Source organism: Aotus nancymaae, unplaced genomic scaffold (assembly GCF_030222135.1).
Source record: "Aotus nancymaae isolate 86718 unplaced genomic scaffold, 86718_ANA_hifiasm-v0.15.2.pri h1tg000058l, whole genome shotgun sequence".
Taxonomy (NCBI): domain Eukaryota; kingdom Metazoa; phylum Chordata; class Mammalia; order Primates; family Aotidae; genus Aotus; species Aotus nancymaae.
In genome coordinates, this window is record NW_026988472.1 from 41,798,258 (window position 1) to 41,815,012 (window position 16,755).

The 16,755-nt window shown below is 38.5% G+C and overlaps 1 protein-coding gene across 10 annotated transcripts in view; it reads right to left on the bottom strand.

Annotated features, from left to right (window-relative positions):
• Positions 1 to 16,755, bottom strand: part of REPS2 (RALBP1 associated Eps domain containing 2) — a 285,301-nt gene that overhangs the window by 138,473 nt on the left and 130,073 nt on the right. For 7 of the 10 annotated variants that reach the window (XM_064364494.1, XM_064364492.1, XM_012434379.2 and 4 more), the window contains exons 10-13: positions 12,546 to 12,615; positions 11,029 to 11,082; positions 6,796 to 6,841; positions 3,580 to 3,716 (exon numbers count right to left, since the gene is read on the bottom strand). In XM_064364494.1, the coding sequence (XP_064220564.1) occupies positions 3,580 to 3,716; positions 6,796 to 6,841; positions 11,029 to 11,082; positions 12,546 to 12,615 (307 nt within the window). The remainder of the gene's footprint in view (positions 1 to 3,579; positions 3,717 to 6,795; positions 6,842 to 11,028; positions 11,083 to 12,545; positions 12,616 to 16,755) is intronic. The other 3 variants (XM_064364499.1, XM_012434411.2, XM_064364493.1) reach the window with 2 other exon arrangements.

The following is a 16,755-nucleotide window of genomic DNA, read 5'->3' on the forward strand; positions in this document are numbered from 1 at the left end:
AGGACTAGCAGAGAGGCAGGTGAGGTAGGCTTCCCTGTGGCCACCCTCACTTTCCCAAGTGCCTGACAGAAGGGTGGTCCAGAACTTCTTAGGCAAAATGAAGAAGAAACAAGTGATCCCCATGGCTAGGCAAAGAGAGATGTAGCAGCAAAAGTTGGCCAAGCCTTCTGAGCAGGCAAATCATAAGAGAAGAAATAGTCACGGCCAATAACAATACAAAAAGATGCTCAGCCTCACTAGGAATCAGGGACATGAAACTGTTTGCCTATTATATAGGTAATGATTAAAAAGACAAATATTAAGCAGTGAGATTGTGAGGAAACACTTTCAGACAGTGTTAATGATGGAGTAAGTTGACAGGTTTTCCACCTCACGCTTTGGCAACATACAGCTACACTTTAAACATCTACAACCTTTGACCCTGCAACTCCAACCAACAGGATTTAACCTAAAAAAATAATTAGATGATGAAACAAAGATATGGACATGAAATCATTAATAACCTCTCCCTTGTTTATATCGTAAGAGCAAGGTGGTGGTGTGGGGGAGCTTGGCAAGGGGAGGCTGAGGGAAGGCTCATGCCTGTGGAGGAGTGAGGGGGAAGAAGGACAAAAAGAGAAACAGAGGGTGGGAGAGGAGATAGACAGAGGGGCATAAAGAGGGCACAGGGGGCAGGGTGGAGAGAGAGAGAGGTTTGTTTGCAAGGGTGAGAAAGGAACAGGGGGTGGGGTCATGGGGTAGTGGGTGAGCTTGAGAGGAAAGTATGGGGAAGAGAAAAGGCAGAGAGGAGGAGAGAAAGATCTCTCCATCAAAGCACAGTCAACTATGGTATATCCATATCATGCAGACCTTAAAGAGAATGGTGCAAACCTCTATACGAAATAGAAAGATGGTTAATTGGAAAGATCAACACACAGGACAGCAAGCCTAGTGTGATCCCATTTATCTAAAGTGATACATAAAGATAAGTGCAGCAAAGGGATGGCTACATGTATGCATGATTCTCAGTGAGCTGACTCTTCTGGTAGGTTTAGGCTCTATTTAATGAATTTCTATTTTGTCAGCATTTCAATAATTAATTTCTAGCAATATGCAATACAGTAAAATTCTATATAATTTAGACAGACCCTTATACTTTCCCGTGAGATTTAACCAACATGAAAATAAACAGATACAATTATACCACCTGCTTTTCATACTGCAGAAATGTTCTATTCTTCATGTGATAAATTTAAACTGCTCATTAAAATATCATTTGTATAATTTTGTACTGAAAAGACAATGGAATTAGGTTATTGAACACAGACATCACCTACCTAGCTATTGTTTGTCTAAATCTTAGATTTATGAGGCCCTACCACAAGGGACCTCATCAGGGCATTATCAAACCAAAATACTTTTCATCTTAAAGTCACATTGACACAGAGATATTAAAGAAAGCTGTCTTAATTCAGGTTTCCCCTAAAGAAGCCCCTGACATAGGGTCTTTGGAACAGGTATATGATTCAAGTGAGGGGAAAGTGAGATGGGGCAGGAGGGAGGCAAGACAAGAAAAAGTACATTAATGAATGGGGTTAATACAGCAGTTAACTGGGGTTCAGTCCTTTCGCGGGCCTTCCAAGAAACTGGGTAGGAAGAATCACAGAATTGTCCAGTAGGTGTCAAGGAAGTCGGGGTGTTATCCTCATTGGTGGAGCCTTGCCATTTCAGGCATTAAATTCTTGATACTTGCAGGCCACGGGAATTTTGGCCTTAGATGCTTACTAAGGCCTGTGGGCCAAATACAGTACTACAGGTTGAGTATCCCTAATCCCAAAAATCCAAAATCCCAAATGCTCTAAAATACTAAACTTTTTTAGTGATAACATGACACTCAAAGGAAATGCTCATTGAAGCATTTCAGATTTTTTTATTATCTGCCCAACTGATAAGCATATAATGCAAATATTCCAAAATCCAAAAAATATCCAAAGCCTGAAACACTTCTGATCCCAAGCATTTTGGATAAGGAATGCCCAACCTGTATTTGGATTATATTTTATTATCTCATCAAATCTTAAAACTCCATGGAGCATTGGCTCTACTGTACAGATTAGGAATCTGAGATGCACAAACATTAAGCCACTTGCTGAAAATCAAACAGTGAATAAGCAGCTGAGCTGAGCTCCAAATCCAGTTTTGTCTCGTCCACTATGTGATGCAATGTCATAAAGCATGTCAATTCTCTAGTACAGCTGGCATCCCCTTACTGGGTCACACAACCTGAAAGAGACGTGTGAGCATTTCCAGCCTCCTTCCTTGCAAGGGAAAGGTATTGAGATAGCTGCCCAGATTGTTTTAATCTTCTTGCATCCATAGGAAAATCTTCCAGTTCATAATCCCCCAGCCATGTGAAATTTTTATAGCATCATCACCTGTGGTTACTCCCACCCTAAATACCAGTCACTATGAAATTTATGCCAGAATTCAGATCAAAGTATGAGAGGAAATTTAAGGCAAATTTTTGTCTGATGAACTCATGGCAGAGAATTATATTTGATAGAGAGTTCCAGATTCTAGTATATTAAAAAACAATCTATAACTCTACTGTGAGGAGAGTACTTTATTAGAACAAATAAAACATGCTGAGCTCTGCCCAGACACACAGGTCACACTAATGTGTGAGCCAAGGAAAGTCTTTTCTTGCTTTAGTAGAAAAGATAATAATCTGCAAATCACTAGCATCTGAGGCTGGCCTGATTTAAAATGCACATAGATAGAGAAAAAGTTCCAGGAAATCACTGTATTTATAGCTTGCCTGCATGAGTCAGTGGAAAGGCCCTTGCTGCTCCCAAAATAACACTTGGGACAGCACTGTATCCTATCACCTTCACTAAAGCAAAGGCATGTCTCTCATCTTCTATTTCTTAGGTTCCCTAGGAGTTTATCTCCTACTTCACAGGAAACCAGGGGAGCAGACAGGGCTCTCTGTCCTCCCCTACCTCCAGCCCAGCTACACAGCTGCTGGCTCAAGAACATCCCATCCCCAGAAGCCCAGCGCAGCCCACCTGAAGAGGCCCTCGTCCTAGGACCCTCCACCAACCACCCAACCACCAATCAGATTCAGAGTCCACTCAGCATTAAATCTTACAGGACACACGATCTTCTCCATATGTGTAAAGTGCAGGAGAAGGCTCTGGCTAGGCCTCAGTCTCCAAGATCTTTCATAGAAGAACCACTCAAGCATCTGAGGAAATGACAGCGATCTATCTTGTTTAGAAATTACCAGTGATGCAGAGCATAAGACCCCAGCCACACACTCAGCAGACTGCATGGGGGTGAAGCGTTTTTATCCTCTTGGTAGAGAATTTCCCAATTCTTGATCCATAACAAGTGTGGGCAAGGCTCCAGACACATGAGCTACATATGTGTCTAGAATTGCTTTCCCTCCCAAGAATACCATAGCTACATGAAGACCTTCACGGGATGCGAAACTGCCAGGTCAGCCCTTTCTCCAGACTCACAGAGGCCTCTCTGGCAGACACCCATCCACTGGCTCCAATAGGAAATGGAAGGGGTCAAGGGCAAGGGGCACTTCACCTGGCACACTGGGCTGGAAGACTTTATTCAGATCCAAGGAGGAGGCTCTGGAATGGGTTTTCTGTGGCCGAGGTGGTGGGGTGGGAGGGTCCTCGCCCCTTTTCATGGCCTCTTCTATGGAGGTGCTAGAGTAAGATCTGTAGCAAAATAAGGGAAGGTCAGAAGGGAAATAGCAAAGGTTTACTCTCTGAAGTTGGGTTGAAATGGAAAATACCACCAAAGTCAAAGTGACTACAAAGAACCAATGAGCTACCAAAACAGCCATAAATTCTATTATCCATTGAATGCCACTATGTACAATAATGGTCCAAATCCAACCATGAATTGGGATCTTTTTTAATCTCATTGTTCTTAGACCTAAATCGACCCTCCGCTCCAAAAAACCCTTGTGTAAATTCAAATCTGTTTCTATTGGAATTGTTAATAACATGGAGCCCCTCAGGCATTTCCATGTTCTAACAGAAGGGCTTCATGCTATAAACTGATTGGAGAACTTTTCTCCTGTTCACTTGCAAATGCGATGAGAGGCTAATGTGGAATTGGGACAGATAAGCTGAGGATAAGAATCCAGTGTTCAAGGGAATATGCCATAAATAAAGCTAGGAAAGGAAAACACACTCAATCAGATTGAGGGGTCTAGCCTGTCTTGAACTGAGAAAGTAAAAGCCTCATTTTAACCTTCTTCCTCAATCTATAGCAAAGCATAATTAACTGGGCAACTTCTAGGACTGTAACTCCAGTAATACCATTTTTTTAAAAAGGAACTAAGTAACTTGCAAAAGGTCAGATAGAAAGTTACACAGTTTGATTCAAACTCCAATCTCTGTTTCTATATTCCATTTTTAAAATGTTCTTATACTGCCTATGAGTCTGGGGGGAATACTTTGGTGGTAGCAACTAGAATATTTGTTGGAGATCTACTTACTTTCCAAATTCAATTCAAATCCATACACTGTTCTATTGCCTGGGAATAGGTTTAAGGACAGGATCCCAATATGATGATCAAGAAAAGGCCCTAAGATGTAGATATACACATCTGTTGTATTTAGCTTCTCAACTATCTTCATGTCAAAGCAGAAAATGACGTTTGAGTCAGAGGTACATCCTAGAGACAAATTAACCTCTGAAAACTGTTCTTTATACTCAGAGAAGCATTTAGGAATTTAGAATCTATCAATTACTATTACACCCCTTCAGTTCTTGACAGAGCTGTTTTTGACATCGTGAGTTTTTATTTTTCTGAATAAGTTTCTCAAGGTTTCTTTGTGGTAATTGAGGGTTTTGTCTGTCTTAGAAGGTTGCAACTTTAATAAAGTCACGATAATGGCATGCAACGTGCTCTGGGGTGGTCCCTGTAACATAACTGGCAAGACAAGCAAGGCAAAGTCAGGCAGAAACTAGCAAGGAAGAACGCTATGACACTTTAAACAAGAATCAAAGGGAACTGATACAGATGGACAAGGTTCTTAAATAGAAACATTCACTTTAAAAAGACAATTAGAGACACTAGCTAGAAATAAAAAGAACTTTCTATGCCACATATAGCTGTAGTGACATCTTTCATTCAAAAAAGAATAATGTGTGTATAAATAATGTGTGTGCATGCACATAGTTAAGCACACAATCCCATGGCGCATATTCCTCATTTTCATTTTATTTTCATATATAACCTGTATGTTTATATCTTCATATGGAAAGTTACTGAATATAAAAAAGTGAGATTATATAACCATGACTGCTGCAATCAATTAAAACATAAATGAGCAAGGCATTAACAAAATGATTAATGCAGTTGTATTAGAATGGCGATTTTCTCTCTTTCCCTTGTATTTCTACAAAAATTTATTAATTCAAAAAGGAAGATTAAAGTAATTCAATTCTCTTGATTTTCCCAGTGGGAAGTACTGAAAATAAAATCATCCAAATTAGACAAATAGAGCAATCTCTGAAAGGATAATATGTAAAATTTAGCCAGACATATTAATAATAGAATATGTGGCTATGAGATTTTATAACTTCACTGGCTTTCTGGGAGAGAGAAAGTCAGCAGAAGCTAAAACTTTGAAGTTCTATTTATGGTTAACATGGTATACATAGCAGATTTCTGCAATTCAAAGGCATTTCCTACTAGAAAGCATATCCCAAAACTAGTACGGACTAGTTTGTAAAAGATCTATTCATCCTTTAAAAAAGGACGAGTAAATGTGTCGACCACAGAGAAAAAGAATGCCTACACCTTTCCTTCCTACCTAAATGAATTACTCTACTATTTTTAAATATTGATAAATATAAAAATATAGATATCTGTATCTTATATAAACAAGGAAACAAAACTCCAATTTGGAAAATGCAGATAGAAACTAAAGGGTAACTCTTTGACTTACAAAGAGATGAAGTTCCTTAAATATCAGTATTTCAAGCATATAAAATATGATCAGACTTAAATTTACTTTTTCAGGATTGTGTCTAGTAGGCAAAGGAGGGAAAAATGTCACTAAGAGCCAAAGCAAAACAGAAAACACATGCATGGTATCCCTGGTATCCTTACACTGCAGTTCTACCAGTGAGAAGCATTTCCCTTCCTTAATGGATTAATTCTATTAAGTGTCCGTATTTCCCCTCTGCTCCTCTTTTCTGAGTCTCACATCAACAACAGCTCTGCTTTACTGGCTTTCTCTCTTTTACTAGCCTCTTAAAAAAATGTGAAGCCGAGAAGGGGTACTAAGATAGGCTCTAACAGACCATAAGCATTGCTTACCTGAAGCTGCAAGCTTCGCTGAAGTTATCAAAAGCATACAAGCATTTTCTTTCCCTACTCTAGATTTTATTACCCAGACTTTTTACATTTTGGTGTTCACATTGTCATGATAGCAAATTTTCATGTTCATTACCTTACCTATATTTTCCCCTTTCCAAATCTACTTCCCCCTATTAGTTATCATCTTGCAACAAGTGGGTCATCTCACACAATCCACTTCACGTCGAGGGGCCATAGGGCATTAGCCACCACCTTCTAGCACTAATGAATACAGAAACCAAGGCTCCCAGCATCACTGCACATTCCCATCAGGCCATGCATGAGTGAAATGCCTCATATCCTAAGCTTTACACCTAAAGGAAGAGGAGATCATGTGTTGGGTTTTTGGTTTGTGGTTTTTCTTTCTAGGCAGGGGCAGGGCACAAAGGGCATTAAAGCAGAAATTAAACGAACACTACCTGGATCTTGGTCTTGCTTTGAGACTGTTGGAATCCTTGGGAGTTGCTGAAACAAAGATTATTTGTTGTTTGCTTGGGTTTCATTTCTGCAATTAAACAGGTTTATATGCAGCACCTGGGCTAGTACAGAACATATCAACAGATAAATGTGAGGTAAAAGTGCCCATGTGGAGAACTGGATGGCTCCCACATTTTCATGATTTCCTCATTTTATTTCAAAATCTAAAGGCACAATTAAAAGGAAAGAAAAATCAGAATATTTTTCCTTTGGCCAGAGCACTATTTGAGAGGCCATTCTCAAATCCAAGTTGATTAATGAAGACATTCCAGTATAAAAAGACAAACCCTTGAAAGAGTTGTCTTTTTATATAATGATGGATTCACACTTGAGGGTTTCTTGGTCTATCATGATAGCCTAGTAATAGATTTTGAACCAGTCTACCCTGAAGGATAGGAGGAAGTCTATCTAGCTACATTTTTTGTTGTTTTTTTAAAAAAAAATACACTACCAGAGCAGCACAGTCACAGAAAACCAAAGCTCTCACAAGTAAGTGGAAATGAGCTATACAGCTTCTCCTGTAAGAAAATATCCTTGTGTCCCACATCTCTGTGACCAAATCATACAGAGAATTATGAAACAAAATCACTGAATCTTTTGCCAGTCATATGACTTTTCTTCATTAAATTTAAATCATAAACTAACTTGCTCACTGACAACACCCATAGAGCCTACTTCCCCATCACAAGTTGTGAGGAGTAATTAGAAATATTTACAAAAACATTGATCCTCTTTTTATGCTTTCAATCCTCTATGGAAGACAACTTTAGGAACCAGTAGCTATGCTCAGGTGTTGCAAACATTGCAAATTTTTCATCATAAAATGGCATAAAAAATTATAGAAAGGTGCTAGTAACACAGAACCAGAAGAATGTAATTTCTTTGTTTGCATGAATTCTTCTGAAAAGAAAATATCTCTGTACAATCTCATCCTCTTTTACATTGCTCCAAAGAGAAAAACCCTCCTTGGTATGAAGCAGCCTGAATTTATGATGATCATTAAAATGCTTGGGTTAGATAACAGGGCAGAGAGGGGAGGTGAAAATCCTCATAAATGCTAACAAGGCACAAAGTAACTACTGGTCAGCTGTAGAGAGATGCACTTCTCCCAACCCAAGCATTCTGGCTTGCTGTAGTGAGAACACAGGCATCTTCCAGTTTCAAACAGCTGAAACACTGCCAGGGCACAGGAAAGCCTGGAAAGCCCGGAAAGCCCAAGGAGTTTGACTCCCCTTTTGCCCATTATTGTGCACTGGCACCTGGATATAGATAGAAAAAAGACCTCCCTCCCTCCTATAAACCCCAAACAGCAAAGAAAGCAGCCTTGAGAAGCGTCTCTCCCAGTCCAGGAGGCTGCCTTGGGCTGGGTGGACAGAGTGGACCAGACTCACCGCAGAGCTGGGGAAGCCCTCTGCGCAGGCTGCCTGCAGCTGGCTCCGTGGCCCTCTTCTCCCTCAGGCCCCACTGCTTTCAAGAAATACGTGGGTAGGAGAGGTCCCGGCCATGATAAAATACTCTTCCCCAAACCAGACCATGGTGACTTTTAATTCCTTTGTCAACTGCCATTATCTTTGTCTTTTTGCTGGTAGGGATGGGTGTGGAAGGAGGGGTGAGCCCTGCTGGTAAGAGATAGATAGACAGACAGACAGACAGACAGACAGATGGGGTGCGGGTGTGGATGAGTAGTGGAGAGACAGGACTAGAGACCAGGCCAGGAGTCCTGAGACCAGGGCACTCCTCCTGGCTATGACACTAACTAGCTGTTACTTCCCTGAACCTCAGTCTCCTTACCTAGAAAACAAAGACCATAAAAACGCAGTCTCTTTCTCACAGGGACAGATAAGGTGAAAGTATTTTAAAAATTGAATGTATTTTAGAATTGTAAAATATTACTATTATAGAGTACATAAATAAAGTCTTCTAATTTTTCAAGCCTGGAAATCTGGTTTCTAAATTTAGTTCCTTCTAGGACAGCAGAGGAGGGGCAGGTGGGAGCAGGTAACGGAAGGAGAGAACTGCTCTACCCCAATAAAACCATGGGGCAATAGTTGGCAATGGAGCAGCTGCTAGAATCACCAACAGCAGTCTGAAGACAGCACTGTGAGGGTGAACCAGCCAAAAACACCTCAGCATGAGCCAGAGACATCAAGAAAAAGACCACCATTGTGCAGGGTGCTCTGCTGAATTAGGTTGGAATGGGTATTGTTTAAGAAATCTCTTAAGACTCCACTAATATAGACACTTCCAGCAATTACAACAAACAGATCACAGCTTCTTATATAGTTGGAAAGAGGGAAGAGGAATGCCAACTTCCTAGAAGACTCAAGGCATGTCATCTTTCCAGGAAATGGGAATGGAAAGAGGAGCAGGCCTAGAGATTAACCCTCCAAAAGGCAGCAACTGAACTGAGGCCCACATGGCATGGACAGCCGTCCAGAATTCTAAATCACCACCTTGAAACTCTTGGGTCTCCCACTGAGAATCTAAACATTTCCCAGAAAAGGAGGGATTAACTATGTTTAAGATGAGGAACTCTCTCATACCCAGAGAAGGGCAGCAGTGGGAAGAACAAATTAGAAAACACATACCATGTTCCTGGGCATAATGTGAAATAAACTGAAATACTTCCCGTGCTGTGGCACACCTGTCAAGTTTTATTTGGTGATACATGTCCTAGACAATGAAGTAATGTTAAAAATGAGATGAGATTTAAAGCTCATGCCCCACAGGACACTTGATCTTGTGTTAAAATTCCTTTAAAAAAAAAAAAAAAGGTAGGAAGAGTTATGCTCCTCAAAGGCTACTGGAGAAGCACCAATTTAACACTCCAAATTTAAACAGCTTTTACTAATACTACAACATGAAGTTTACGAAAACTGGAATGTATCCACTTTAGTTCCAGAAATTAGAGCTAGAAAGAACTGACCCCAGGTGTTTGGCCTACATTAACAGAGCATTTTACTTAATGAGGAATAAATTCAAATCTGTTTCATAAGTCAAAATCAAGCTTGGGAATTCCCATCACTTTTGGAGTCATGATTAATCTATAACCTTAATTTTCTATTTTGTAGCATTACCTTCCAGATGTGGTGGTTTCCAAAATAGGCTATGTACCAGAATTAACTGGGAAGCTAACTAAAAATACAGATTCTCAGGCCTCCATAATTGAAATCCATCATCCACATTCATTCATATTTATTCTCATTCTCATATTCTCTCTCTCTCTCTCTCTCTCTTTGTCTCTCTCTCCTTCCCTCCACCATCTTTTCCCCCCACTCCCTCAACTCCTTCCTCTCCCTCCACCCATCTCTCTTTGAAACTCTGAAAGAACTTGACATTTGGGAAATATTGTACCACAGCATAAGCCTCAACATTATATTGATTCCTCTGTTCCAACGTTCAACAAATAAGACCAGGATGATAGCTAGCTTATCACAACAAACATGATTGACTTCTTAAAAACATGCAAGAAAGATAACAGCAAAAGAGAAAGCAACAACTTCATTCATGTCCTCATAACTAGAGCTCCAAATAGTAATGTCTTCTGTAGCCACTTTGTTTTTAACTAGGTTCAACTTGGTTCAATGATGGCTCTACCAACAGAGAGCTGGGGATACAAGCGCAGCCATTCTCCATGGCTCCAAAGACACAGGTCTGACTCTCCAAAAAACTGGACAACTTTAATTTTGCTCCTTGGAATCCACTCCATATATAAGCATATATAGTTTTGCCTTCTTGGTGGTGAAGCGCAACAAAAATATTTGAGACTTCTGCTTTGGAAATGGAAAACACCAACTCTGGGCCTCCAATTGATCTACCCTACAGGTTCCTTACTCTACAAAAAAACCTAAAATGGCTTATTGAAATCATCTCAACCTCAAGCTTTCTCAATTTTACACTTAGTAACAAGACCCTATATTTACACTGAGTGATCATTTGTGATCCTTTGTGATCCTTTCAGTGAAACTTAAAAACTTAAAAAGATATCACCCTGTTTTTATATCTGAAAAGAGAGAAAGGGTAAAAAGCCAAAAGGTTTCCTCGTAATAAAATACAAGACAAATAAATAGAAACAGACACACTATCACAGAGGTATCAATCTTCTACTCACTGACTTGCTGTTTTTTTATTTTAAAAAATTATATAGAAAGTATAAAAAAATGGTTTTCTCCTACCTGGATCCTCAGACACGTCCTTTGGTAAGGCTTCATTGACAGTACTTTTCAAAGCTAGCAGTGTTTTGTTTTTAAGGAACGAGAAAGAAAAAAGAGGAAAAAAAGAAAAAAACTATAAAATGTTATTTCTGAGGCAAATTACATTAAAACAAAGAATCCCTAGTCATCACTTACAAAAACAGGTCTCACAAACCTCTAAAAGTTGCTATAGCATTTACTAAAACAATAAAGACCTCCTGGAGTATGGAAATAGGTTCTCCTTCTACAAAGAGCAAAGACGTATTTTTCAACTTTCCAGAGACAGCACCTCTAGCAGATAGGAGGAGTACTACCAATAAGTATCGGAAGTTTTTCCCTCTTTCATTCCTGACACCCAGACCAATGACATGAGAATTCCTGGGAGTAAAATCCAGGCTTCAATATTTTTACAGCTTGCCCAGTTATTTCACTATGCAGTTAGGAGAATGGTCAGAACACATGCTGCCCAGTTCTACCTGTCTCTCCCGAGCAAGTATTTAAATAGAGAGCATGCAATTACTGTCGCTTAATGGAAAACTTATTTTTCATGTTTAGCCCCCATTCAATGCCTAATCAATGGCAGGCCTCAACAATAAAACCTGAAATAGCTTCGCTGATTTTTAGTCCCTTCAAATAAGCCTCTCATTCATGAGTAGTAAATCAATATCAAATAACAGGCAGAATACTGGCTTGAGGCTTAGAAAAAATCTTGGTTCTTGCCCCAAATCTTTTTCTTAATAACTAAGCAAATGATTCACAGTGTCTGAATTTCACTTTACTCATCTCTAAATTTTAGGTGATAAAACATACCAGCTTCCATTTAGTTTTGTAAGGACTGAATAAGACAGTGTGTGAGGAAGGACATGGTAGGTTATAAAGCACTATACAAAGTATAGGAAGTTGGGGAAGAGGGTCCCTCCTACACTTCTAGATATTCCCAGGCCAACTCATCCCTGGGAGTAGCTCTAACACGGACTATGTGCTGCACTGCTTCTTAGCTGCCCAGTAAGATAGGAAAATTGTAGCTGGGCTCCATGTTACACTCCCACAGTCACAAAGCCAAGAAACAGATAAATGCTATGGACAGAAGCTCTGTCCAGAAGATAACTTCCTCATGGATTAGAGCTGTGTGCAAATGTGCATTTACATTGATGTCTGGGATCACATCTGCAAACACAAGATGTTAAGTTCTCAATTCATTCAGTTTCTAGTTATTTCCTAATTGCTACGATCAGATTCCAGGGTAAGGTGTTAGAGTAGCCTGAGGGCCAGCAATGACTAAGGGGCCAATGAGTTGGAAGACTCTGGACACTCAAGCTCTTGCTACCACTTTGTGAACTATTGTTTTATGACAATGATTTGAACTACTTAATCTATCCAAATGTGTTTACATGCTGAGAACCATTCTCATATGCTCTAGAAGCCACCATTCCAAGAGGAGTAGATAAGAAAACAGAGGTAGAACACTGATTAAGGAAGAAAACTCATTATTTTCCTACCTTGTTTGTCATCACCAGTCACATCTTGGGTAAGGACAGGAAGATCAGCCGTATCTTTAACAGATGTCTTCTTTGAAAAAGAAAAGTAAATGAATTAAACTGGTTGGAATGGAAATTAAGTGATATGCACATATGATGAAAATGGCTTAAAAGCTATTATTTCTTGCCAACATTCCTGTCTGTAGTAAACCCTGCATTTAATACTCTCTTATTTTTTTAGGTTCCTAGTGAGATATATGTTAATTTGTATTGAAATTTTACACATACAGAGGAAAAAAATCATTCAGATTAAGGCACATGTATTGAATCTGAATTCAGACTGGGATTCAGCCAGAGAACTGCATAGCAACTCTCGTCCATTTGGCCAAGAACAAACCTGTCCTTTATGTATTTTTTTTTTTACAAACACAAAGAAGTTCTGACAAGTGGCCCCACAATGTGGGTGTTTGCCAAGATCTGCCATGCAGATGGTGTCTAAACCTGAACACAACAGCGTTCTTGTTGTGGGATAAAAGAATTTTATTGATGAGCAGATTAAAATTTTCTCCTAATGCAAATATAGAGGAAGTCCTCACTTATACTAATATGAATACCCAAATCTATTAAGTATGAGTTTTTTAAACTGTTTAAAATCTACTTACTCTAGATTTATTTCTTATAAATTCTCAATTTAACACACATTCTAACTATAGTTAATAACAATGTATGGTATACTTGAAAACTGCTAACGGAGTTGACCTTAAATGTTCTCACCATACCAAAAAAGGTAACTATGTAAGATGACAGATATGTTAATTAGCTTGATTGCAGTAATCATTTCACAATATGTACATAGATCAAAACACTGTGAATATATATTTTTTATCAATTATACCTCAAAGCTGGAAAAGAATATGCACTCTAAGGCCTATGACAAGATTCAGTTAAATAATAATATATATTCACATTTGCTTTACTTATATACACTAACTCTGGAAAGATATGTAAAAATTGAAAGGTGACTTGGTAGATGAAGTAAAGGGATGGGAGGAGGACTTGTCATCCTATGCTTTTTGATATTGCTTATATTTAAAACATAGTCATAAATCAAATAAAGGTAAATTTTAACATTTATCTTGAAGGAAGGAGAGTAGCCATCTGGTGTTCCAAAAAGTTAATTGGTTTACATCTCAGAACCTAAACAACCCCAGAGAGATAAGCAATACTTTTGTTTTTAAACTGTTCTGAAAAAAGAGACTGAAGTATTACTTAGTAGGAAACTGGTCTAAAATTTAACAGTGTTCACTTAGTTAATTCTTGGCATTAAAAGGAAATGTACAGATATAATTTCCTATTCGAAGTCTATCTCCAAAAGAACAGACAATGTATCATAACAATGCATTTCTTTCACTGCCTTCTCCCCCCTGCATTATAAATCAGACCCGTTGGGAGAATAACATAATTCAGGAGCAGGCAATGTAGATAAAAAGAAATCTCAAAAAACTGTTGAAAGAAATTAAATATCTAAATAAATGGAAAGACATCTCACGTTCATGAGTTAGAAAACTTAGTATTGGTAAGATGGCCACACTCTCCAAACTGATCTACAAATTCAATGGAATATTTTTTTGTCAGAATTTGGTAAGCTTGTCCTAAATTTCAAATAGAAATGCAAAAAAGTCAGAATAGCAAAATATTCTTGAAAAAGAATGACAAAGTTAAATGAGTCACAATTCCTGATTTCAAAAATTACTACAAATCTAAAATTATCAAGACACCAGTAATAGTGAAACAGAGAGTCAAATCATGAGTGAACTCCCATTCACAATTGCTACAAAGAGAATAAAATGGCTAGGAATATAACTAGCAAGGGATGTGAAGGACCTCTTCAAGGAGAACTACAAACCACTGCTCAAGGAAATAAGAGAGGACACAAACAGATGGAAAAACATTCCATGCTCATGGTTAGGAAAAATCAGTATCATGAAAACAGCCATACTGCCCAAAGTAATTTATAGATTCAATGCTATCCCCAACAAACTACCACTGACTTTCTTCACAGAATTAGGGAAAAAAAAAACACCTTAAATTTCATATGGAACCTAAAAAGAGCCAGCATAGCCAAGACAATCCTAAGCAAAAAAAAGTAATTCAATTTCAAAATGGACAAAGGACTTAGATACTTCACCATAGAAGATACACAAATGGCTAATAAGCACACAAAAAGATGCTCAACATCATTAGTCATTAGGAAACTCAAATCAAAACCACAATGAGATACCACTTCATTCCACTAGGGTGTCTAAAATCAAAAAGGCAGACAATAAGTGTTAAAAAGGATGTGGGAAAACTGGAACCCTCATACACTGCTGGCGTCAATGTAAAATATGTAGTTGCTTTGGAAGGCAGTTTGATAGTTCCTCAAAAAGTTAAATTAAGTTATGATACAATCCAACAACTCCACTCCTAGTTATATAGTCAAGAGAACCAAAAATACACATCCACACAAAAACTTGTACATCTATGTTCATAGCAGCATTATTTACAATAGCCAGAAGTGGAAGCAATGCAAATGTCCATCAACTGAAGAATGGACAAACAAAATGTAGCATACCCATACAATGGAACATTATTCAGCATTAAAAAGGAATAAAGCACTGATACATGTTATGATCTGAGTGAACCTTGAAAACATTATACTAAGTGAAAGAAGACAGTCACAAAACACTACATACTATATGCGCTTCCATTTATATGAAATGTCCAGAATAGGCAAATCCAGAGACAGAAAATAGATTAGTGATTATCAGAGGCTGGCAGAGACAGGAAAATAGGAAGTGACTGCTCATGAGTATTTGGTTTCTCTTTGGGCGGATGATGTTCTAAAATTAAACTGCAGTGATGGCTGAACAACTATTAATATAGTAAAAATTACTGAACTGTATACTTTAAATGGGTATGGTATGTAAAGTCTACATCAATAAAGCTGTTTCAAAAAAGAAAGAAATCCAGTAATCTAAGAGACACTCATAAAGAGGAATATACCTGAAATTATCATCTGTAATTCTTAATGGAAATAAGCACATGGTTATAGCTCTACTGTCTTTAGTAAAAGATGTATCACTATGCCAATTTCTCATGACCTGAGACCTAAATCAGCTGCAGCTTTTTCAGAACACAAGCACCTATACTGGAGTAATCGATCACAGGGCTGATTCCAAAATCTAGTTAAACTCCACACATTCATGATAGATGAAAAGACCGGTAGAAAGAACCATCAGTAATAGTTTAGAAGAACATGAAATATTGAATCATTAATTATTACAATCTGACCTATACTTCTCAAATGGACAAACCATCAATTAACCCTATTACTTTGTCCTTGAATTCTGTTTACTGCATTCATTGTCTAAAACTATACCATCCTCAAAAATAACAATCTGGTTGGAAAAGAGGGAGTTTTTATTGTTGTTTTGCTTTCTCTTTGGATAGGGCCAAAAAATAAAAATAAAAAAAAAAGACTAGGTAGTTTTTAATCTCCCCTACCCAAGGAGATCACTTAAAGTATACAAAAGTATATGAAACTAGCTGCATATAATGTCCACAAAGGTGAATATATGTAACATCATCCAGGACATGTGAGAGAGAGAGAGAGAGAGAGAGAGAGAGAGAGAGAGAGAGAGTGTGTGTGTGTGTGTGTGTGTGTGTGTGTAACAGATTTTATGGCCATTCTAAGGAAGATCAACTAATAACCTCATCATTTTATGTAAGCAGAGGAGCCATCACATACACTCTCACACACACACACACACACACACACACACACACACACACACACACACAGAGTCAGAGAGCTATAGATATCCATCCTTGCCTGATAAAGCTCTTCAAACACTGCTAGAAGCGCCAAAGTAAACTGAGGGCCATGAAAAGTGGCAGACTATTTTATCTGTCTCTTTGTCATATGCCTTCTGCAGAAAAAATTTTAATCAAAATTCTTCAAATGCACATCTGTCATTCCTCCTGAAATGACTTTTCTTTATATCTTTTTCCCATGACTAGAAATCTGAGGAAACTACCAGGAAGGCTACAACTCAAAGAAAGAGGAGCAAAGTGTCAAAGAGAGATGTTAGAGGGCACTGGAGAGGCAGGCTTGGCTGGCTCGCAGGGGAGCAGAAGGTGCCATCCATAACACATGCTACAGGCATGAGGGACTCATGTAAGAGGATAA